Consider the following 24,413-nt stretch of genomic DNA (forward strand, 5'->3'; position numbering starts at 1 on the left):
ACAACCGAAGTGACTCTAAGACCCGATTGTATTTTGCCCATCATTACTTCATAAATATGCAAGAAATGTCCAGACATGGCTCGTTTGTATGTGATGAAACTTTGTTGAACAAAATTTTCATCCTGTTATATTTCCATTCTCCGTCGTGACCCTGATGTTGAAATAATTTCTTAACATTGAAATCACGCACTCTCACACAACACAGCTCCCTCTCTACCTGCCAGCTTGTGTGAGCTTTGGAGTTGTTGCGTGTATTTCCATGCATGTTTGAGTACTACGTTAATTAAATTAGGATAAAAATACTCTCCCCTCCGGAATCACAAGTGAATGAGTGCGGGCAGTTTATGCAAACACAAATGATAAGCCGGTGGTTTTTAGCGAGCTAAAATAAGGTAGCAGGCTGTAACAAGAAACTCACCATCTACCAACGACGGACCAGCAGCTTGTGCCAGATCATTCTCAAAAAGCCGTTTTCCCCCGAAGAGGGGAAAAGTGGAAAACAAGGCCAGCCCCTGCAGAAGGGCCGGGGCCGGGGGTCGCCAAGGGGATGGGGAGCTGTTCGGGGGCAGCGGTCCCTATCTGCAGCGGTCTCTATCTATCTGCAGCGGTCCCTATCTATCTGCAGCGGTCCCTATCTATCTGCAGCGGTCCCTGTCTATCTGCAGCGGTCCCTGTCTATCTGCAGCCGTCCCTGTCTATCTGCAGCGGTCCCTATCTATCTGCAGCCGTCCCTATCTATCTGCAGCGGTCTCTATCTGCAGCCGAGCGCCGTCTCGCAGTCTCCCTGTGAAAATGCCCCTTCTCTTTCGCACAGGCTTTTGCCGGTGCATGTGCTCTTTCTTGTCCCAGGTTACGAGGGGAGGGGTCAGCACACCTGAGAGCTGGGGGTCAGGCCGGGTGTTTTCAGGCTCACAGGCTCCGAGGGGGAGCGTGAGCGGCGAGGTCAGCCCCGCACCCGCTCCCGCTGCCTGCTGAGGCACGCTGCCCTCACTAACCTACTGCGCTCAGCTATTTTGCGGCATAAGGAAATGCACATGGCAGCCAGTGATGCGTGGAGGCCCCTTCATCCTGCGTTTGGCTCCTCGCAGAAAACGGGAATGATCCCTGGAGATTCCGTGGGATTTTGTACGCTCACGTGTAGGAATAGCTCTGTGCAACATGAAAGCCCCGTTTCAAAGCTCCGTGGGTCGCATCTTTCTCAATTTCACACAGCATCTTCCCTCCGGGATGGGTCACCTCTGGACTTAACTCGAGGTTCTCGCTGCTTTGTCGCTAACCTTCCACCTGCCTCTGCCCTCTTTTCCCTACCTGCCCTTCACAGGCGTCCAACATCTCCTCCGACACCCACACCGCGTTATCCCCTCACCCCTGCTCCGGCTCCAAGGTGTTCCTTGCCCACCAAACTGTCTGCATCGCTTCCGGGGGAGGATTTCGCGGCTTTGAGCCGCATGGCAGGAGCTGGGGGCGGGGAAGACAGGGCAGCTGCGACAGTCCCTCCGGCCGCCGCGCCACGTCCGCCCCTCAGACTTTCCCCACGCCACCTCGGGAAATACGGCCACCCGACTACGTACACGGCCGGGGGCACCGTGTCCTTTGGGAAGGATCAGGGGGCCTTGTGCTTACAAATGCGTTACTATGTGGGCATCCTTCTGCCTTAATAGCCCCTCAGTAGCCCACTCGCCTCGAGGAAGGTGAGGAGGTTATCTTCCTTCCTCCCTTAAAAAAAGAAATCAATAAAAATCTGCAGCTTCAAAGAGGGGGCGTGTGGGTGTATGTGTGTGTGTGCCGCGTTGGATTTGTCTGGTTTCTTCCTACAAGGGGAGAGCGGAGGCATCTGGGGAGCAGAGCGAGGCACAGCAAGGCCTCATGAAGGCGGCTCTAAGAGGAAGGAGTAGGACACGCCGAGGTGAGCACAGCGGCGCAAAGGAGCCCTGCCGGAGCGGGGGAAAACCTCAGCGTCGGGACTCTGCTCTCAGCTGCGGGGGGTTAGGCACTGTCGGGAGGCCTGCCCGGTCCCGGAAAGCGCCGGAGAAGGCCTTCATGGGCGGGGGCAGCCAGGGACGGCCGGCCGCCGCCTCGCCGGTACCGGCGGCGCACCGGGGCTGCTGCAGCCGTACCCGCGATTTGCAGCGGGCAGCTCCCGCCGAGTCTGTTTTGTGGAGGAGAGAGGGCGAGGGAGCAGAGTTTGAGGGAAGGAGAGGAAGGGGAGCGCCTCTGGCTCCCCTCTGCAACGCAGCAGTGTCGGGAGAAGGCAGACAAGGGCAGCGACTCCCGAGAGACGCCAGGGCCGGTACCCGCGGCTCCGGCAGCGCTGGGCGTGACGGCACCGCTCCGGCACTCTCTCGGCACGGAGGGAAAGGAATGGGAGGGCAAGGCCGGCTCCTGTCTGGCTCTGGCTCGAGTCTCTTACAGCTTCCCCCCCGTGTTGCTTTGTCAGGCCGGGATCCCTGCGGTGAGGCCGCGGTGCGTGCCGGGGCAGCCGCCGGCTTCTCAGGGCGAGCCCCCTGCCCGGGCACGCGTGCCCTTCCCCGGGTAGAAAAGCCCCGACCCCGCGCCCCCCGCCCTCCCCTCCCTGCTGCCTTTCCCCTCCGATTCTAGAACGATTTCCTACCTGAAAAAAATAATCTTTTTGCCAGGCAGGTCAGAAGCGATCAACAGTCTGTTGTATATTATGTTTTCATATTCCTCTCGTCTCCCCCTGCCCTCTACCGACTCACTGTAGATCTGACCTTTGGTATTTCAGCCCACACTCAGCAGTTGAATGGAAACAAGTTGAGCACGTTCACTTCTGATAAACATTATCCTTAAACCACTAGAGACCCGAGCAGAGTAAACGAGCTTTTCCGACAGGACCACATCAGGAACACACATTGAGAACGGGAAAGAAACAAAATATCCAGGAGATCAGAGGCGGGCTCGGGGGTGGAGGGGTGGGAGAGGGAAGGAGGGGGAACAGACAGGTTGGAGGACACGGCGGAGGGGGAAGAGAAGGACCAACTGTGAACACAATAGACACAGATGGGAAGGGGAGCTGCCCTGGCAGCGTGGGAGAGCAGCCAGGGTCACGCCCGAGCATCCCAGCAACCCTGGGGGAGCTTTAGAGGCGCCGAGCGGGTCCAGGAGCGGCGGGGTCGGGCTTGCACCGCCCGTGCACCCGGAGATGCTCCCCGGCCACAGGGCACGGGACCGCGCTGAAGCAGCGGGAGTCCCGCGTGTTCAGGGTGGCCGGGGAGGCGAGCAGCCCAGGCCCCGTCGGGCTGGGGGACACGCTGTAGGGCGAGCAGCCTTGTCGGGGATCCCGGCAAGAAACTCCACTTCCACAAGTGTTAAAGCGGATTGGAAGTTTTACGGATTCCCACCTCCTTTCACTGTTTAATTACAGAAATAGCTTAATTAAGGCTGGATCCGGGTCCCACTAGTTCAATGCCTTCTGCCTTAAAAATAACCAAAGGAGGTCAGTTCACAACACAGGGAGGGGTTCTGGCTTCAGCAAACGCCTGCCAGTACTACTGCCCGTGCAAAATGCCAGCGCTTTCGGACAGTGTCATTTGCGCGGGTGTGAAGAGTGCTCCCCTTATCAGAGATAATTCTATCTAAGTTGAAGAAACACCTCAATTTACAGGTGGGATATTCTGAAAGGGCAACTCGTACTTTTGAAGTAACCAAAAAACTGCCATAGAAAAGTTCCTGCTGTGGTGGTTTGGTTTTGTTAGGGTTTTTTTTTTTTTGAGTTTGGTTTTGTTGATGATTTTTGGTAGTGTATTTTTTGTTGTCTTTTTTTTTTTTTTTTTATTCCTGTGGAGAAAACAAGTATCCCCCGATATTTCGATCAGATGGAAGTACCTGCAAAAGAGCCATGATCACCTTCGTTTCATCACAAAACGTTTACAACATGCCGCTAATTTCTGGGAAATCTCCTGCAACATCTTATTTATTCACAGTTAGGATTGTTCATTGCGATATGTGCAGGATCTGAAATATCGCTCAATTTTTTTTTTCCTAAAAATATCTTACATTTCAATTAAAATAATATCGAGACTATGTTTATGCACACCAGCGACATAAATTTTGTGGTTTACTTGCTGATAATTTGTGCACTAGGACCACCGCCTTATTTCTTTTCACGTTTTATTTAATTTACAGAGTCTGTACCTTTGAGACTCTATTGAAAAAAAAACAACAAACGACAAAGAAGAATCTCAGGAGATTAATAGATTAATACAGAAAAAAACCCCAAAAACAAACAAAAAAAAAACAAACCCAAAAAACCCCGACCCAAGACAAATCCTTTGCTGAAGCCCATGATCTCTGTGTGCAACACGATGTAAGGTAGGGCATAAGACGCACACACACAAGGTCAGCTCAGGATCCGTACACCGCCAAACCAAATATTTCTTCCACATATACGCCGTGACCCACACATTCTTTAATTTCTACCAGCTTTGCCTGTTTTTCTTTTAATTGCTAATGTGTATCAGTGTCTTTTATAAAGCTGAAGTCAGCTCCGAGGCATTGACATTTTACGGTTAAGCCTTGTGCAGTGTTAGTGTGGGGATGAAAACAAAACCGGGGCCAGTCTGCGCTGGGCAGCGAGCGCCAGCATCCCGGTGCCGGTGTGCGGTGGCCGGAGAACGCAGCATCCCAGTGCCAGGCGCTACAAGCCCCGTCCCGTCTCCTCCCAAGGCAAGGGAAATTGCAGCTCGTTTCCTGACCGGTTGGTGATTTTCACCAAAAACGACGCAACTCTCATCGCTCACGGTCTTCTCGTACACCGCCCGCGAAACATTCGTTAGCGAAAAGGTGCTTTATTAGAACGAGGCGATCAAACCCACGAAGAGCTTCTCTCGCGGTCCGCAAACTCAACGCGGACAAACCGTGTGCGTGTGTCAAGACACGGCTCTGCTTCATTCGGGGAAAGGGGAAACCCCTCTGCCAGGCTCGAAGCCCCCTCTCCGGCTGCTTAGTCCGGGAAAAGGGCCAGGAAGGGCGGCGCTGCGTTGCCCGCCGCCCGTGCCGCGGCCCCGCGGAGCTGCGTGCCGAGGCCCCGGCCCCCGCCGGCCGAGCCGTGCCTGCCACGGCGCCGGCCCCGCTCGGCACGGCCCCGACGCCGGCGGCGCTCCCCGCGCAACTCACCGCCGCAGGTGCGGAGCCGCCGTCCCGGCGCGGCGGGCCCAGGTGCGGAGCGACGCGCGGAGCGGAGCGGAGCGGAAGGGCCGCCGCCGCCGCGCTGTCCGTCATCTCCCCCGGCCACTGGGAGGGCGGCTGGGCCGTGGGGCCGCCCCAGGGGCGGGCTCGGGGGGGCGGTGGGCCACGGGCCCGGCCCAGCCCGGCCCTGCCCACGCTGCCCTGAGGTTGAAATGCAGAAGTCAAGGCTCTCTTGTCGGGATGTAGATTTCCTTGTAGTTCTTTTCTTCCTCACGCTACCGTTCCCTTCTCAGTGGAGATCAGAGAGGCTCGGGGCCGGTGCGACCAGGAGCGCAGGAGGCCGGGAGCCGCTTCCCGGGCATAGGGATCCGTTGGGATTTAGGGCCGGCCTCGAGGTGTCCCGCTCAGAGGAATGGGTAAGTGGCCGGGAGCCGCAGGAGGGTTCAAGTGCTGTCAAGAGAGGGGGAGCACCCGTGCGCAGTCATCTGCCACTGCCGCGGCTCCCTTATTGACTTTGCTCGTGTTCCTACAAGTTGTAAGAACATGTTGAGGGTCAGGAGCAGGGGAGAGAGAGAGAGAGCTAATGACTAGTCGGCTTGTTATTAGTGTTATTAGGCGAGTGCGAGGCAGGATCGCAGCTGAGCGGATGGCTGGAGCCCGTGACACGTTGTATATTATTCCTGACATCGATCGTAGCAGTTAACATTTTAACACGCTTGTTTTACAGCCCAGTGTAATCGTGCTGTTAAGCGAAAGGCGCTAACAGCACCAGGAACGGTCTTTAAAAAGTTAGTCCCGACTCAGAAGCACCGCGCTGCCCTCGTCTCTCCCAAGATGTAAAAGAATTTCCTCAACTACTTTTCCTTCCTCCCCCTCCCCCACGTCTTAGACGATGTTTTTCTTTTCTTTTTGTTTTCTTCGCGTTCCTTTTTCCTGTGGCAATAAAGCTGACTTGTCTGTTGGGGCGATCTAATTTTTCATCTCTGGAATGTGCTTATTTTTGGGAATATGCTTGATGCACAGTCCGGAGAGCTCCGACATTTGTTGCCACGGATTATCTTTCTTTCAGTATTTTCTTTTTTCTTACTTTCTTTCTCTCTCTCTCTTTTTTTTTTTTTTTTTTTTTTTTTTTTTTTTTTTTTTTTTTAACGTCTCACTTCTCTTCCTCCCTTCCCTTTGCTTCCTTCAGCCTCGGGGGCATCCCGCTATTATAAAGAAGCGTGCGTGGAGTGACCGGGGAGGGGGGGGGGTCCCTGTCTGTGACATCTGTCTGTGATGAGGAGCAGCTCAGACGCCCCTTTCTGTGCCGTCCGCCGTGTCCGACGGCTGTATTTGTGCATTTGCTTGCAGAACCTGCCTTCGGGGAAGTGAACCAGCTCGGGGGGGTGTTTGTCAACGGGAGACCCCTTCCCAATGCCATCAGGCTGCGGATTGTGGAACTGGCGCAACTGGGTATTAGACCGTGTGACATCAGCCGGCAGCTCCGCGTTTCCCACGGCTGTGTCAGCAAAATCCTGGCTCGCTACAACGAGACCGGCTCCATCCTACCGGGGGCTATCGGCGGCAGCAAGCCTCGGGTCACCACCCCCACGGTGGTAAAACATATCCGGACCTACAAACAAAGGGATCCGGGCATCTTCGCCTGGGAGATCCGGGATCGCCTGCTGGCCGATGGCGTGTGTGACAAGTACAACGTGCCGTCGGTCAGCTCCATCAGCCGCATCCTCCGGAACAAAATCGGGAACCTGTCTCAGCAGAGTCACTACGAGTCCTACAAACAGCACCAGCCGCCCCCACAGCCTGCTCTGTCCTACAACCACATCTACCCCTACCCCAGCCCCATTGCTGCTGCAGGAGCCAAGGTGTCCACCCCTCCCGGGGTGCCGGCGATCCCCAGCACCATGGCCATGCCCAGGACGTGGCCGTCCTCTCACTCGGTGACGGACATCCTGGGGATCCGGTCCATCACAGACCAAGGTGAGAAATGGGGGGAGCCGGGGCCACAAAGGCAGCCAAACAGGGCCGGAGGGGTTCGGTCCCCCGCTCCTGGGTTCTTTCCTCTCCGAGGGTCGGAAGGTGGTTTCGTTGTTTAATTCGGGAAACCCCTGGCGTTTTCCCCGGCGCGGGGAGGGCGCTGAGCTTACTGGAGGATGCGTCTCGGAACGTGGGCAGACCGAAGGGCCTGGGTGGGCTGCAGGCGGACGAGCAAACAGGACACATCGGCCGTCACCTCGCCTCTGTGACCCGGGAGGGGGGTTGCTGGCCGGAGGCACCGGCCCGGGGTGCGGCGGCACCAGGACGCACTCGGTACCAGTCCCGGTCCCGGTCCCGACCGAGGCTCGCTGCCGCACTCCGGTCACGGGCACTGCCTTGGCGTTGCTGAGAAGTCAATTTTCTGTAGTTTTCGCAATCAGCCCAAATTTGCTTCGGCAGGAAGTTCAAATGTCATCTAATTGCTTTCATTCTGATGGTGTATTTTCCTCCGAAGCGGTGATCTACGAAAACCAAAGGCCCAAGATTTGCCTCTTTTATCCCTTGCGCATTCTTTCGGTTCCTCCGCCTGGAAACTGTGTCGCGTCTCCCAGCCGCTCGCTAGCAAGGGACGTTTTTTCCATTTCGGTCCCTGCCAGTGAACGAACAGTGAAAGCGTTACTCAAAGTGTCACTGAAAACAACAGTCCAAAATAACCTTTGCCTACAGCGATCTCTGTGTCCCAGTCTTCTCTCAGTATTAGTGGAGAGGTGGGAGCTGTGATCTCTGTTTTCACTGCCTTTTTAACAGCAACAATCCAGTTCTACCAGCATTTCAAATGCAAAATGATCCTTCAGGCATTGCAGAATAATTTTCTTCTTATTTAATCAGAAAGGTGATATTTTTTTTCAAGCAACACATACGTACGCACGAGCATGGATTTTTTAATATGTATACATGTAAAAAATGTAACTTTGTTCTTCTTTGCCCTTCACGATATAAACTTTATTCTAGTCCTCACTGGCACAAACAGATGTGCTTGTTTCTGAGTCGACTTTAACAAATACACGCCTGGCAATCTGTGAGGCAATCTAGAGGTAGTGTTGGCAATGAACATTAAAAAGAATGAGTGCATTACAAACACATGAGAAATTTACGGTTTGGTGTTTTTTAAATTTTTTTTTTATTTTGTGGGGTTTTGTTTGCTTGTTTTGTGTTTTGTTTGGGTGGGTTTTTTGTTTTTTGTTTTTTTTTTATTTTGGGGGGGGGGTGTTTTTGTTTTTTTTTTTTTTTTGTGAGTTCCTCCTTTATTAACACCACATTGGCAGGCAGGCCTCTAACGGTGCTGCCGGGTGCCCCGGTATCTGTCCCGTCTCCCTCAGCCCCCGCAGCGGCACACATCTTTCTGCAGTGTGAAATCGCCCCCTCCCCTTCCCGTCAGAGGGTCGGCGCTGCGGAGTGGCCGATGCCGCAGATGGGGGCTGCTCGCCCTTGATTTATAGGGTAAACTGACCTTGCTGACACGGAAAGGAAGCCCCTATTCATGGGAAAGTGTGAGATCAGCAGAAAAGGGCGCTCGCCGAGGGAGCTCAATTTCTTAAGACAACTTCAGATTTGTGCCTTTGCCCAGCACGGCGAGGGGCCGGGCGGGGTGGTGTGGCAGGAAAGCCCCCTCCCACGGCGGCTCCGATGCGGCCGGGCGCGGGGCTCGGGGCTCGGGGCAGGGCTCCCCCTACTCCTCCGCTGGCTTCCCGGTGCGGGAATTTGGCCGTTCGAGGAATTTGCCCGCCAGCAAATCATCCCGGTATGCCCATGGCGCGGCTGATAAGCATGTAAATAATAGGACTGTTATTTCTTTTCCTCCACGCTTTCTTATCTTCTTCCTTTTATTTCCCAATTAAAAAAAATAATATATTTATTTATTTACTTTTATGTTTCATTTTCTTTTTCTTCCAAAAAGTGTTTGGAGCCCAGTTTATCTGCAGGCGTGTCAGGTCTGTTTGTAACACGGGGTATTGTTTCTCCTCTGACTCACAAATGCGCACACGGCGGTTGCCGTAAATACCCCTTAGGAGCTCCGGGGGGATAAACGCCGGGCGGCAGCTCCGTCCCGCCGGTGCGGGGACGCGGGGACGGGCGAGCCAGCCAGCTCTGGGCTGGGTTGCTGATCTCTGTCACAGGTTTCACGGACGGGGCTGACTGCCTTCTGCCCACGAATCACCGTCTCAAGGAGCTCCCGGGAGCTTCAGCGAGGTGTGGCGGGCGAGGGTCCGGCTTCCCCTTAGCTCTGCCCCACAGAGTGCCTTGCATGGGGAGAGGGGGCCGTCTCCATCCCGAAGCAAAGCCATATCCACCTCCGAATCCCAGTCTCTGCCTCTAACTCCCTCTCTCCCGCTCCTTTGTTTTCCAGCAGTGAATGACACTTCGCCTTACCCCAGCCCCAAGGTGGAGGAATGGGGCAGCTTGGGCCGAAACAGCTTCCACCCGCCGAGCCAGCATGCCGTGAACGGGCTGGAGAAGAGCTCCCTTGAGCAGGAGGCCAAGTACAGCCAGGTAAAGAGAGAGGCGGGGGGCGGGCAGTGATGCACAGGGCTCCTGAGCTCGGCCTCGGGCTACCGTCCTCGGTTTGGAGCCGGTGCCGGACTTTCTTCGGTTTTGGTTTGCAAGGACGGGCGGGAAAACGCCTGGCTCTCTTCGCTCCTCTCTCCGCTTCCTCCCCCGGCCTGGCGGCCGCGGCGCCCAGCAGCCCCATCCCGCCTGGCTGCCGGCGGGCGGAGGGCTGGGGAGGGCTGGCGGGGCGGCAGCGATCGCGCCCGGGCCCGGGGCTGCCCCCGCCCGGCGGGTGCTCGGGACCCGCCGCCGCCTCCGCCCCTGCGGCCGCGTTGTACTCTGTCCGCAGCGTGCTCCGTAGTCAGGGGAATAATTTGAAAATGAGATGTAATTGCTTCCTACATTAAGCATTTTTAAACGCTTAAGTAGACGGCGAATTTCCTAAGTTTTAATTACAACACAATATAACTGTTACTTAATAAATCTCTGTCTAAATCTTTGTACTTGCTAATCATGTCCCGTGCCAGGAGAAAAGCTATAAAAGGCTCAACTGTTACTCGTTGGGAAAGCACAGGTTTTGAAAACATTTTTTCCGTGTGATGGAAACATTTCAAAATGCATCAGAGGTCTCTCAGACACACTGACTTCCCGGCCACGCATTTGTTGTACTTAGAACCAAGTCGAAGAAAACCCACAATCGCTGTTTAGCATTTTCCCTGTTCAAAGACAGAGGTTTTGGACGTATTTTTTGAGTTCTGTGTCTGTTTTTAGATCCATGTAGAGGAGACTTTTGTAGGTCGTGTTTGGTGGTGAGAGTAGCTGAATCAGACTCTCACATTCAAGATGCGGAGCGCAAACTGTGGGAACGCTCGCAAAGAGCGGGCAGAGTGGGAAATACTGTAGATCCTGATAGTGAACACCTGATAGTGAACACAATATATGAATTACATATATTGCCTTTTAAACAATACGCCACCCTCAATGCTGTCCTATTTGTTTTGTTTTTCTATTATCCCATTATTATTATGTTCATTTCATAACACAAATAATGTGCGCTGTAGTGTAGCCATATGGTTAAAGATAGAATTAGATTTAGATTTAGTGTTACTACTCCTTCTACAATTTTCCTTAAAGACTAAAACAAGCCTTAACAGTCTTGCTAAAAATAGTAGATATAGCTTGTCACTACTCTGTAAGAGCAGCTGTACTGTGGCTTCATTGTTTTAGGTTCCAGGCTGGGCCTTCTGCGTGCAGTTCTGCTGAAATATTCATAGGATCTTGTTCGTAGGCTATAAACCATGGCCTCTGATGGATCTCATTTACTTCTACAGATGTGTTGAGAAACAGTGTTTTATAAATTGAGTTATTTTCAATGCTGGTTTGGAAACTATTTTTTACCATTTCTTTTTTTCTTTTTTCTTTTCAATATTTATGATTTCATCTTCATAATATATAACTATTCTATTGTCGATATCAGTTTTACTTTAAAGTTCTGTTCATCCTGAAAGATTACCTGATAAATGCTATTTAAGCATACGTGCTATTTAAAATTTGAGAAAATTGCTATTAATAAAATGGAATTCATTTATCCAAATAAATTGTCCAGAGAGTTTCAAAGGGCAGAAAAGCCATATTCAGAACCCTGCTCTCTAAAGGAAGGTATAGAGGAAGTTGTTCCCAGCTTCTTCCCTGTAATAATATAGGTAAATAGAATTTGGCTTTGGAAAGTTCTAACACATAGACCAGTCTATTGATATAGTATTCAGAATTGTTATCCAGATAATTAATTTGAATGTGCATTAATTGCTTTGTCTGTCACAAGTTCACTACCTTGCTAATTAAGAATATGTTAAAAAATCATGCTAAATAAGGATGGGAAAACGTGATTATTTGCAGTTTTTGCCACATTCCTTTTGCCAAAATATTTATTCCAGACAGTGTGAAATTTATGAACCAAATTCCTGCTGCAAATAGTGCTGACTTACTGTCTTTTCACTGAAGTGTACTGAGTCTGGAGTGACAGCCTGTGACAGTAAAGATTTACAAAATTCTCTGATATCATGGGATCCATGGTGTCTTGCAATGTGTATGGTTTTGGGTGTAAAGAGGTGAGCAGGAGATATGAGAGAATATTGGTTCATTTGTGAATCTAGTAGGGGGGTATCTGGAGTGGTGGGAAAATGGGGAAGTCTCAGAGATACTTAATATGCCAGAAGGACTCTGGTGAAATAGGCTCTGTCGTTGTACTTTGGGGTAATTGCTATTTCCTTATCTCTTTTGGGCAAAGCTTGTTACAAAGACTCTTAAGGGTCTTAAGGAGGTAGATATCAGATTTCCCTCAGAGAAGAGAAGTGATCGTTCTGTGATGTTCCAGTTTTATGTTTTATATTATCAAAATCAGAGGTGCCTACAAAAGGAGGGAATCAAGTGTGGATGTTTAGCTTAGGCTTCCCAATTCCACCACAGGAGCAGAGGAAATGTGCTCTGAAGCACATTAATATTGGATTTTGTGTGAGTGATGGCTAATTCTGCATTTTCCAACAAATTTCATCTATGTATTTAAGCATCACCAACATCCAAAGTTCACCTGTCCAAAGCTTGCAAATAGCTCCATAACTACTAGGCAAGTGAAGGACTTGTCACTCAGCCTTAATCATGGAAGATAATATTTTGCTTCTCAAGAAATCCCCCCAGGAAATCCCTCTGTGTGAGAAAGACCAGAAAAATTGAGACCAAAGAACGACGTCTCGTGTACATTTACAGTAAATTTGTTTGATCACTTCTTTTAAATGATATACATTTGTTTTAAGACATAGGATACTGTAGCCTTTTTGTAGGCAAAACTCTTATTGACATCCCAGACTTGTCAGGCAGCAGTCAAGGTTGACCTCTCCAATCGATTCCAATGGCTATGTTTCAGCCCTTCTCCCACAGATCAATGGGAGTTCACCCACAAAAAATGCAGGAAGACTTCACATTTTTGCCTTGACAATATGCAGTCACACTAGTTTAACATGAAACTGAACCTCTGGATGTAGAACATTTTTCATTTTATGTATTATGGATTTCCTGGGGCTTTTGTTTGCAATGCTATTCATATTTGGGTTTTGGGAGTTGAAAGTTCAGCCTCCCAGACTGTGATTTTGTACAAAACATTCCACAGGAAACCAAAAGATACCATGTCAAGTTTCTATTTAGGTTTAATTACATGATGTCCAAGGTTGTCATTTATACCTAAGCAGTTGCATAATTTCCCTGGTGTATCACACTCACAGGTTTGTCATATGGCTTTCAAACAGGGTGACTGTGAATCAGAGAAACTGAAAAGGAAAACAGATTTTTCCAAGAGTTTGACAGTATTGTGTCACACACATTTCATACAGAGCTCAGTTATATTGCATTATTTAGGCAGGGAGGCACATTCAGTGCGATGTTCAGGTGCTTCTACAGATAATTATGTTATTGTTACAAAGGATGAATATTCTGAGTATTTTCTTTTGCATTGCACAGCTTATACTGACTACTGCATTAAGAAAAAATAGCTGAAATGACTGCAATATGAACACATTTGTAACCTGCATTTGAAATCAAGCCGCTTAATAAACATGTACTGTATTTAAAATGCAGACCTCAGACATCTGATGCTTGTGACTTGCTGGACTAACATCATGAATGTTCAAAGCAAAAAAAGTTGTGATCTGTAATTACACATGTATGAAAATGAAGAAGACCTGACATATGTCTGTATGATTTGCTGAGAGGTAAATAGCTTGGAAATAATTTCTTTTCAGAATGACTTTCTGTGTGCATTGCAGGAAGCAGATGTACATATTGCCAAAGGGAGCTGATACTCATTAATGGGAAAAAGCGTGTAAGTGGGGGTTCTAAGGGCAAGCTCCCCCTGGAAAAGGTGTGCTGTTTGGAGGCCTCATCCCAAACCTACTGGAGCTGCAGAAAATACTCCTCCTAATTCAGAGGGGTTTGTGAACATAGTTTGAGTGAAGTCTTCCTCTGACACGCTGGCCAAACCCCTAAGCAGCAGCTACCTCAGGTCTGTCTCAGCTGAACTTCCTCAGCTGTTAGGGGATTGAGATTCTGGCATTGCTGGGATATCACTCCCTGTCCCTCGGCTGCATTCTGACCGGGGCCGTGAGCTCTGTGTGCTGCAAGAGCATCAAGGGAAGGCTCCATTTTAGGGCAAGTGATTGCAAATGTAGGTGCAACTCTGGACAATGACTTGCACAGAAAATGTAGATAATGCAAACATTTAGTTCCTGATCTTTCATTTATAGATGAACACTAAAAAAAGTGTATTTGGTGCCCATGCATCTGCAACTGCATATGCAGTGCTTAGAAGCCACAACATAGGGTAACTTACTTGGGGAGAACATAAAAATGAAACCTTAAATATTATGGCCAATTACATAGTCCTCCTACACACATGATTTACTGAAAAAAAATAATTAGCAAATTTACCGATTTGGCATCTTTGGATCCAGGCAGCTGGATTCCTGCTATGGGTCTGTGCAAAATCCATCAATGACAAAGGTCTGGACCTACTGCTCTTCAGTCATACCCAGGCAGCAGGGGGGTGAAGCTGTGAAGGAGTGGTGTTTATTTGCTTTCTTGCCATAGTAGCCAGCAGCATTGTTAGCAGAGTCTGGTGCAAGGGTTGAGACCTTGGCTTAGAACCGTCTGGTTCACTGTCACTCTCACTAGGATCTCCAGACCAGGCCTGCTATCAAAGCATTGCCACTAAGACAGCTTGCTCAAGGTCTAGGCATCCTTGTCATTGCATGTTGTGGGTGAGGGGCATGAGCTGATCCCACTACATGCACCCGATTCCTCCCCAGGTGATCTGGATGGCACCCAATTCGAACCCCATTTGTGAGACCTGCCTCTTACTGGCCACCTGCTTCCACGGCCAAAACACAGTGCCCTGTCCACCAACCCACATGGCTTCAGGGCACTCCACCCGGATGAAACTAATAAAGAAAGTCAGAGAGGTGAGTGAATGGAATGATGACACTCAAACTGCACTCTAAGCACCTTCTGCTCAAAGGACCCCAACCCACCAGGAGGTCTGCCATGACGAACATGATCAGGGACCATGAAGTGGGAGTGATGGGAGATACTTGTCACAGCTAGGAAGCAGAGTGCCAGGAGCAGGGGTATTGGATGTGATTTGATCCGTTCAGTCTTGGTTCTTGCAGTAGATTGGCAAGTATATAAAGACTGTATAGTGTGTTTGAATTTGTCTGTTGTGGCAATTTATCAGCTTTTAGGAATTGCCTACACAACTAGTCATAACAACTGTGGGCATTTAACAATTGATGGGTTATGGGTTCACCCTTCTTAGTGTACCAGCTTCCCAGTAACTGCAGCAGACATAGGAGACTGCTGTTTTGGCTGTCCATGAAGAGAACAAGGTGAAGACTTTACCATATTTGCCTAGTTTCTAGACATCTAGAATCCCTTCGAAGGTCTGTGTCCATAAGTCTCCTCCTCCAGTTTCATTTAAATAATAGCATATTGAAATTACAATATATTGCTAAGTATATAATATTAAGAAGGCATTTTTCATAGAACCTTTCAGTAAGGCATTATGGTGTTAACCAACGGCATAGAAAAGAACAAATGTTTATTTCTTCCGGTGTATTTGCTTGTTTAGAGTCCATGTGTGCCCTGCCCAATTCCAGATTTTGCCAAAATACCAAGGGGGAATTATTGTGCAAATCTGTTCTAAAACTATGGGAATCTGTTGTTAATTCCAACTCAAAGGAGTTTGCTTATATGACATGATTGTTTTTCCTGTGCTTTCCTATTGTCCTCATAAGCCCAGTATATCTGTCTAAGGACAAATTTAAGTTGTGCTTTTGTCATCAGAACAAGGCTTTGTGCTTAAAGCAACCAGAATTTGTTTTCACCACACTTTGAAATAGTCTGGTTGTGAAGTTTGTTAAATAGTAGAACATACCCCAAGATCCAGCATCTTCACTGGAAAGGCAGTGACTTTGATTTATATCATCCTTCTAAACCTGGCGTATGAGAGGGAAGCAACCATTCAATGACAGTGCAGACCTTGAACTATAATCTACACTGGAGATGTTTAGGTGGACATATTAGTGTGTGCCTGGTGGCCATGGTAGATCTCACTTCACTGTGAAAGCTGTCTAAACCAACTGCACTTCTGAAGAAGCACTGGAAGCTCTTGCTCCCTGCTTTTCCCTCAGAATGTGCTGAGGTTTTACAGCAACCTCTGTCTGCCTTTATCCACCATGCCTTTTTCTCCTCTCTCTTTTCCTCTGTTGTTTTTGTGGTAGATTACTCAGTGTCAGAGACTGAGTGGTGTTTTTTTCCTCTTTTCCTTCCCCCCGTCTTCCCCCTCACATTTTTTTTTTCTTTTCTTCTGTTTCTGCTGTAGTTTGCTTTGGGAAAGACATAAAATGCCCCTGGCTCCTTCAGGAAAGGATTGGTGATGGTGTGTAAATTCAAGTTACTATTACTATTTCCAAAACTGGGATTTTATTTCCCTGAAGAGGCTGAGATTTAAAACTGGATAAGAAAATATCATTTAGAGTGATCTTGATGCATGTCCCAACTATAGTTAAAACACTCAGTTGATATTATCTGGTTTCTGTGTTATTCACTGCAGCTGGGGATGGCTTTAGGTAAAGGAAACAACTTTAAGTTAATAAAAAAGCACATTAAACACAGGGAATGGGATCTGCTCATTATGAAAGGACTGAACTTTATTTTAGAAGGAAGTAGTGTGATTTTCTTATGCAGTACATTGTTGTGAATTGAATTTAACAATAGGAGAAATAGCTGCAAAGAAAATGGCATCTTTTAAAGAGATAATGTAAAGGATTGGGTAGCTAACTACGTCTGAAATATTAGAGCACTTCAGCTCTAAGAATAAGTCTGTTTTAATTGTGACTTCAACTAGAATACCAGCATTACTTTGCTCAACTTACAGTGAAAGAGAAATAGTGTAATTCTCCATTCTTGAAAGGTCTCTTTTTCAAATCACAGTCTTCTGGAAATCAACTCAGTTCAGCTGAGCAACAGAGCAGCTATGTAAGCCCCTTGCCCATGTGTAATTTTTAAAAGCTTCTCAATTCCAATGCATTATCACTATTCATTCTTTCTTGAAAATAAAGGCAAATATTATATTTTATAATATTATGCCAAATTAATATCTTACATACAAAATATTGCCTCTTCTAAGTTTTTTTTGTATATCAAAATTATTTAATGTCTGTGTCCTAATTTTTCAGAGTCTCATTTTAAGCTGATTGCAGTGAAATTAAGGAATATGTTCAATAAAATAAGTTAATTCATCTAAGAATATGGATATTTAGTCTAATATGAAAATATTTTTGTAAGAATATTTTCCAGCACTATAAAAAGCAAACCATGATTTGCAGGATTAACTCTGGCTAGCTTACACCTCAGATACACCTTAGCAATTTTGTCTCATTTTTTCTTAAAAATATTTCTAATAAAACCCATTATCATAAACTGGAGAAATTTACTCAGTGTTCACTTTTGCAACCCTTCTTTAGGTAATTGTGACTTACCTGTGTAGGCACATTAATTTTAGTGGAACACTGGTCTGAATTGATTTGTGGTAGCGTCATTTTTCCTGTTCATCCTGTAGCACTGAATTGCAGTTTCATAATTTAGCTCTAATTTAGTAATTACAATTTATACAAAAATATTACTTAAGTTTATTGATTTTAAAACCTAAAAACCCTCCATTTTTATTACTTAGATAATTTAATAATGCCATTTTCCTAAATGATATTTCCATTTCACGCCTGCTGCTGCTGTTTTACTTGGAAAATTTGTTTGCTCTTCCCTCGGGATCCCATATGTTGACTTGATTTATGAATCATATTTAACCTCCAATTATAAAGAGAGATTTAGCATGTTTGCTTCCTTGATGTTTGCAGTTTGTGTTTGATTGCTCCTTGTCTTGTTGTCATAATCGTTTTAACTGATTATGTGCATGTCCCTAAAAATGAGATATCCTCTGGATTTTTGTGCTGATTTGCTCTTCTGATTGAAAGACTAGATATTTTGCTTCCTGCTATGCTTTTTCTTGCTGAGGAAAGAACAACTGCTGCAATAGCTTCTTCATGACTGTGTTTTCAGGCCATTTGGGAAAGAGCCATCATTTCCAGAAAATGTTTGAAGGTTTTCATTGTGAAAACCAGCAGCGAGAGGGTATCTGTGTGTGTTTGGGGCCGCGGCAGCATCCCTGCAGAGAAAGCTGCTGCCTGCACTCTGCTGTGCTCCCAGCTCCTGCTCCCTGGTACCTCTGCTGGTTGGTTTCAGTGGCTCTCAGGGAAGGGCTGTGCTGCAGGATCAAGGCAACGTGCTGAGCTTGCTGATCCAAGGACAGGAAGGATTCATTCCATCCAAGTCAGTGTTAGAATTGCGAGATACAAACGGAAACAGCAACCTTATTCACCAGAGGTGTGTCCCTTAAGCCGTGTCACAGACTGAACTTCTGATGACTGCAGCAGGGAATTTTGGGCTGAGTCACTGTCCAAGCTCGTTCAGGCTGCTCAATTAGGTAACTCCAACTTGAAGGCTATGATGTTTCTCCAGAAACATTTTTTAAAATAGAATTTAAAATACTTCTACAAAGTCTGCATTCTCAGTCCATGCAATACATGACCTATTTAATTAAATACTGTAGCAATTATCTTACAATGGAATAATAATAATGATAATGATAATAATAATAATAATAATAAACATTCTTCTTTTGGACATTGACTTTAGAGTTAGAGTGTAAAATTGAGGTGGCATTCACCTGTGGCATCAAATCTGCTTGTGTTTGCATTCACATAAAACTGAAATGAGATCCTTTACATTACTGCCATTAATGATAGCTAACCTAAATACGAGACTGTGATTTTGAATGCTACATTCCTGGTAATTTTCTGAAATATTTAGAATCAACATGGGAAGAGAACATGGGAGGTGAACTAATTTTGATACTGAGAGAACACATATCTAGCAAGCAAAAGTCAGAGAAGGAAAAGAATGAAACAAAATAATATAAATTCATTACAATATATAATTAGAATTTATACCATGAGGACCAAAAGTGAAATTTAGCTTGCATTTTTCTCTGGTTCTTCTTGATCAAGATAGAAGAAACCAAAATCAGGTAGTTTTTCTGACACGGGCTGACTGAGAAGTTTGTCCAGAAAGCTAGTACCCTTTTGTCTTCTTATCATGAAGGAGAGAAGAGGCTGAAGCTCTGCAACACATTATACAAGCATAACCTTCAAAACATATATTAAGGTGTATGTGGTGGTTATCTCTGGTTGTGAAAGAATTGCTCTGACTTTTAGGAGTCCAAGCAACTAATGGAAATTACTTATTCCAAAGACATTCCTACATTAGCTTGGTTCTAGACTTGCTTTTCATCCACCCACTCCCGCTGTGTTGCAAATCACAAACAGACTGAAAATAATGACAAAAAAAGTTGTCTCTAGTTAGTATTGTATCTAAAGTGACCAAAACTAAAGATTCCATCTGTTAAAACTACTCAACCAACTCCTTTACTGGTGAAAACGTGCAGTCTGCTTGTTTCAGTAGGACAACTTTGTGTGACATAAAGCAAGGTTTTATGTCCACCCTGGTTTTGATTTCTTACCTCAATATTCCTTTACTGTCACTGGCAGGTATCAGCAGCAACTTGGCAGAAAGGCACCAGACCCAACTTGTTATCCTGACCCAATTACTCTTGTTTTGCTGGTAGCTTTGCAAGAACAGGTTTAAATGAATTTGTGAGTTGGTGGGAGGTCATGTGTTCTAGGTTTCAAATGCAGCTCTAAAGTTTGGAAATACTTATTCCATTAGTTGTCTGAAAACATTGATAGAAGCAGCAATTGAGAGCAATTGATATTTGTAGAAGCCAGAAAGTAGGCACTTTCAAATGGGAACCCTTATCTCTTACACAGCAAAGGTTCTTGTTCAGCTACAACTAAATGTTTGTTTGTTTGCTTAAAAAAATTAGATTTCCCTTGAAAAACGATGGTTCAAATTAAGAAAAAAAATATTTATAAAACTTAAAAGCCAAGTTCAAGAACCTCTGCACTTAAAACAAATTCTTAGGGTTTTAAAAATCCATAAACACCATGGGGTTCTTGCAGTCCTAATTACAAATGTTTAGATTTTGCTGTTCATTTCCTCTGATTGAAATACTGCTGGATGAATTATTCATCCAGTATATACAGGGTCATGGAACTCAATCCCCTCCATTTATTTTAAGTGAATGTCATGTTTGTAAAACGTGCCAGATTGACAGACAAGATTCAACCCTTCTGATAACCTATGCTTTGTATCTAAGGCTGTTCAGAAATAAAAATGCTTGTGTCAAGACTATTAGGTCAAGTCTTTCACAGATGAAAGTCAGATGAAAATTTGGGTGTTGGAGTTTTTTGAGTAGCATACTTTAAAATCATATAGAGTGAGATTTTCTCTATCCCCTCATCTTTCAATTCAGGTCAGAGGAAGCCTCTGACTGCTTTGTGGGTATGGCTCAAACCTCCCCTGAGGCACAATTGCACTCTGTGCTGGGCCAGTGCCTGCCCATCCCAGTGGTGCCTGCTTGGCTGAGGGCATCTGTGGCACCCACAGAATCATGGTTTGGAGTGGTAAACCTTTGTAGCAGTGCAACAAAAATAAGAATGATTCACCAATTCAGTGAGGCAGTGATGACAGACAGCATTGGTGGCCTCTGACAGGTTGCAGCTGGTGGTCCATACACAACTGTCTCCACATCCTGCCCTCAGTAGTTGGGGCAAGATCTTTCTCACATTCAGAATAGGCTATAAAAAGAACAGTTTTCACAACTTTATTTTGAATAAGAGCGTGCGTGTGTGTGTGTGTGTGTGTGTGTGTGTGTGTGTGTGTAAAAAAAGGTTGTTCTGGCTGCCATAAATATGTATGGGTAATTCTTTTAAATTAAGCTTTTACAAAAACTAGTGAATCTTTAGTTAATTTCCATCTGTTTTATCAACAACAACCCAAGTGGCACCTACAGTATGATTCAATAGGAAACCTGGGCTTCTTCATGAATTATAGTTTGAAGACTGTGCCAGAAGGCCACAGAACATACGTGCGATTGGATCAAATATTTCTCAACAAGCCTGTTGATAAAGAATTTATCAATAATGTCTGCATTAATGTGAGGTGTTCAGAAGCTCAGATTTGCCTCAGATCATGCAAAGTCATCTGCTTATGGCTGCTGAGGAACCCCTGGAGGCCTTGTCTGTAGGAGATGCAGTAGGCCAGGACATGGGCTGGAACATTGGTGGACCAGCAAAGAGATGCCTTGTTGGCACATTGCCTGGCACAGATCTACCCCATACCTACTAACACACCTTCTCAAAGCACAGCTAAGGGGTCACAGAAGATGAGAACTCATAATGAGGAATCCTACTTAAAATGGGCTTCCAGGCACAGCCTTAAGCCCACTGCTTGGTACCAGCCTCCTTGGGAGTGGGAAAGCCTGAGGAACAGGGTGGATTCACAGAGTCCAAAAAACCTCTTTTGAGGTCTAGAACCTGAAGGTTTGTGCTGTCTCAATGGCTATGAGACTTCAGGGACTTGTCCCATATATTTTCTCTTTTCAGCACCCACCCCTCCAGGGTTTCTGTACTCCTCTGTGCAGAATATATTTGGGTTGTGGCTCTTGATATCCCAGTGTTACAACCTGGCTTCAATGAATCTACTGCACCTGTGCAAAGCTTTTTGTTGGTGCTTGTTACAAAAAACAGAGGTGCTCATTCTTGTTTCATGTTTGCACATTGGAAAAGCAGCTTTTTAGGGCCACACTTTTTATTTCCTGTGAATTCAACGACATAATTTTCCATGTGATTCAAGAATTTTACTGATTTGCAGTGCAATTATTTGCAGGTTTGTATTAATTAGTTGCAAGAACTGATATTTAAAGCTGAGGCTAAAGTAATTCTGAGTCATAGTAGGGGGCACATAATACAAGTTACTGGTCAGATCACATATTTGGATTTTCAGAAGAATAAAGCAAGTTCAGCTTCAATAAAGTATTTAATTATTTTGAATGACAACTATGTTGCTGATGCAGCTGTAAGTTTTGTACTAGTTAATATTCCTATTGGAAGCTTGTGGCCAGGATCCCATTGCTGTGTCCTGCTGCTCTAGATTGCTGTACAGGTTTATATTGACAGAGACCAGCAGAATTACTGCTCTGTTTCCCAAATGACAATGAGAGGATAGTCTAGACAGTGGAACTGTGAGCTACATGGGTAGGTAACTCATGAGCCTGAAAATAGGCCAGTGCCCTTTTTAAAGGTGAATACTGGAAATCAGGCAGAAATTTAACAAGTGAAATGTTAACTCCACGTAAAGTTTTAGCAGGAACAAAAGTCTGTTTAATTTTTTAGCTTTGCACTATTCAGGTTGTGTCCAGTTGTACCATGTGATGATGCTACAGGACTTGATGAATCAATACTCTTCTTTTATATCCAGATAGGAAACATTTTTGAGAAAAAATGCCACTCCAAATCCTAAAACAAACACTACACAAATTGAAACTGAAGCAAGATAAATGATCTTGGTTTGTACCTGTTGAGCTGAAGAAATATTTATGGGTGTGAAATAAACCACCAAACAGTTTTTAGTTGAATAAGGAGTCATTAATTGTGAAATCATAGCATAGCTGACTGAAGGACTCTCCCTTCTCTATTTAAATAGAAACTCTTCTCTCCAGCCTACAGAAGGACCTAGGAAAATAGCTTGCAGGAAAGGACCCAGCCCTGCAATTGTTTTGTGTACAGAAGCCCTATTGAAACCAGGGGGAACTATGAGCAAAGAACATTTGCAAGTTTTTTATCCCAAGTATCTAGAAAACAGATTTTTAAAAGTCACCATCAATAATACTACTATTAAAGTTCTGACTCATGCTCTGAACAAACAGTTACCAAAGAGTTTAAGATGTTCCACCTCCCCCAGCCACGGTTACCTCTTCACTCCAAGGAGTGTTGCTTTCAAATCTGTGCCCACACCTGCCCACGGCAGCTCAGGCTGAGCCCACCCTCCTTCGGGGCCAGGAGAGGAGAGGCACAGGGATGGGTCTGTCTCTCCTGCCACTGGGATGGCTGTGGTCACTGCACACTCAGCTTAAACTGCCACAGCACTCCCCAGCTGGGCTTGCAACAGTGACCAACACCCTGTGTGAAATTCAGGAAAGGTAGGTAAATGTTGCAGTTCATTTATTCCAACCTGTGGAAATCATTGCCAAGTGCATCAAGGTGAGAGAGAAGGGGGAGACTCATTACAAATCCCTCCAATAGCTCTCAAGTGTAATGACTAGATGCAACCATGGACTTTGAGGGGTCCACGAACAACAGCTTGCGGCAAGGTAGGCAGGTGTACAGGGGCCTTAGCAGTTCCTGCCTTGCTCTTGCTGTGTGTTTCCTCATCATCTGATGATGGTCCCTGTCTGGGACAGGTTGCTGGGAGAGGTGTGAAGTACTGATCACAGTGGGGTAACTGGTCTTAAAAGAAAAGCAGAAGGGGCCACTGAGCCCATGAAATTCAGGGGAATGATTATGGGTTTCTTTCTTGGTGTCCCCACTGTTCCTAGTTTTGGTACAAAGCCCCAGCAGCATCTGAGGGCAGCTTATTTTACACCAAATCCAACATGTCTTACTCTCTTAGAAATCCTTTTCCTTTCCCTCTCCTTTCAGGCACCCAATGGCCTCCCAGCCGTCAGCAGTTTCGTGTCCGCACCGGCCATGCCTCCGTATGCCACGCCGGCCCAGGTGTCACCTTACATGACGTACAGCGCCGCTCCATCCAGCTACATGGCGAGTCATGGCTGGCAGCATGCCGGGGGCACCCCACTGTCCCCTCACAGCTGTGACATCCCCGCCTCGCTGGCCTTCAAGGGCATGCAGACTGCCAGGGAGGGCAGCCACTCCGTCACGGCCTCCGCTCTCTGATGCAGGAGCTGCTCCAGGAGCACCATGAGCTTGCCGGCTCCTCGGCCCCTGAGCCCAGCTCACGGACTGCTCTCCTCATGCTGGCCACACCTGGCGTTTCTCCTTGTGACTTGTCTTCCCTAAAGCTTTTGGGATTAAAGAGCTGAAGACAACATCAGAAACTGAGAGAAGTGTGGTGTTGCGCTCTTAAAGACTTTGTGTCCCTCAAAGGGCTCATGGAGCCTTGTTCCACTCTCTCCTGGTCAAACCACACATATTTATTCTTAATCATCACAAACTTTCTAAATGTGCAATTGTTACTAAGATTTGTGCAAAAATCAATAAAGAAAAATCACTACAGAAAATTCTGCTATGCCTTGAATCAGCAAAGGTGGCTGAATGGGAAGTGTTTGCCAAATGCCTAGAGACCAACCCTTTAATTGATGAGATTATACAATCCACTGTTATTATGAGGTCCCTTATTGTTGTTTTATTGGGTTTTGGTAATCAAACATAGAATGAAGGCAATAGGTGGCTTTCAGATTCTTCTGGCATGTTGCCATCGTCAGGCAGTAGTAAGATCTTTGTGATTTTATCCATTTGTAAATAGAGGCTTTTGACAGCATTTGTTTTCAACTTCCAGTACATTTCTTACCTTTTTCTTTGTTCTTTTTCTTATTTTTTTTTAAGTTAAGGAGATTTCTAGTTATTTTCTATGTCGTTGCATGGTGGGGTGATGGGTGATAAGGTTTTAGG

General features: G+C 46.4%; 1 protein-coding gene across 1 annotated transcript; it reads left to right on the top strand.

Moving 5' to 3' along the window:
* Window positions 1-5,728: 5,728 nt before the first annotated feature.
* PAX9 (paired box 9) lies at window positions 5,729-23,678 on the top strand. The gene is made up of 5 exons (XM_066552545.1): window positions 5,729-5,837; window positions 6,496-7,122; window positions 9,527-9,669; window positions 14,520-14,672; window positions 23,424-23,678. Exons 1-5 carry the CDS (start codon window positions 5,729-5,731, stop codon window positions 23,676-23,678), a joined length of 1,287 nt encoding a protein of 428 aa, XP_066408642.1.
* The last annotated feature ends 735 nt before the right edge of the window (window positions 23,679-24,413 follow it).

This window comes from Molothrus aeneus, chromosome 6, assembly GCF_037042795.1.
Source record: "Molothrus aeneus isolate 106 chromosome 6, BPBGC_Maene_1.0, whole genome shotgun sequence".
In the NCBI taxonomy this organism is placed as follows: domain Eukaryota; kingdom Metazoa; phylum Chordata; class Aves; order Passeriformes; family Icteridae; genus Molothrus; species Molothrus aeneus.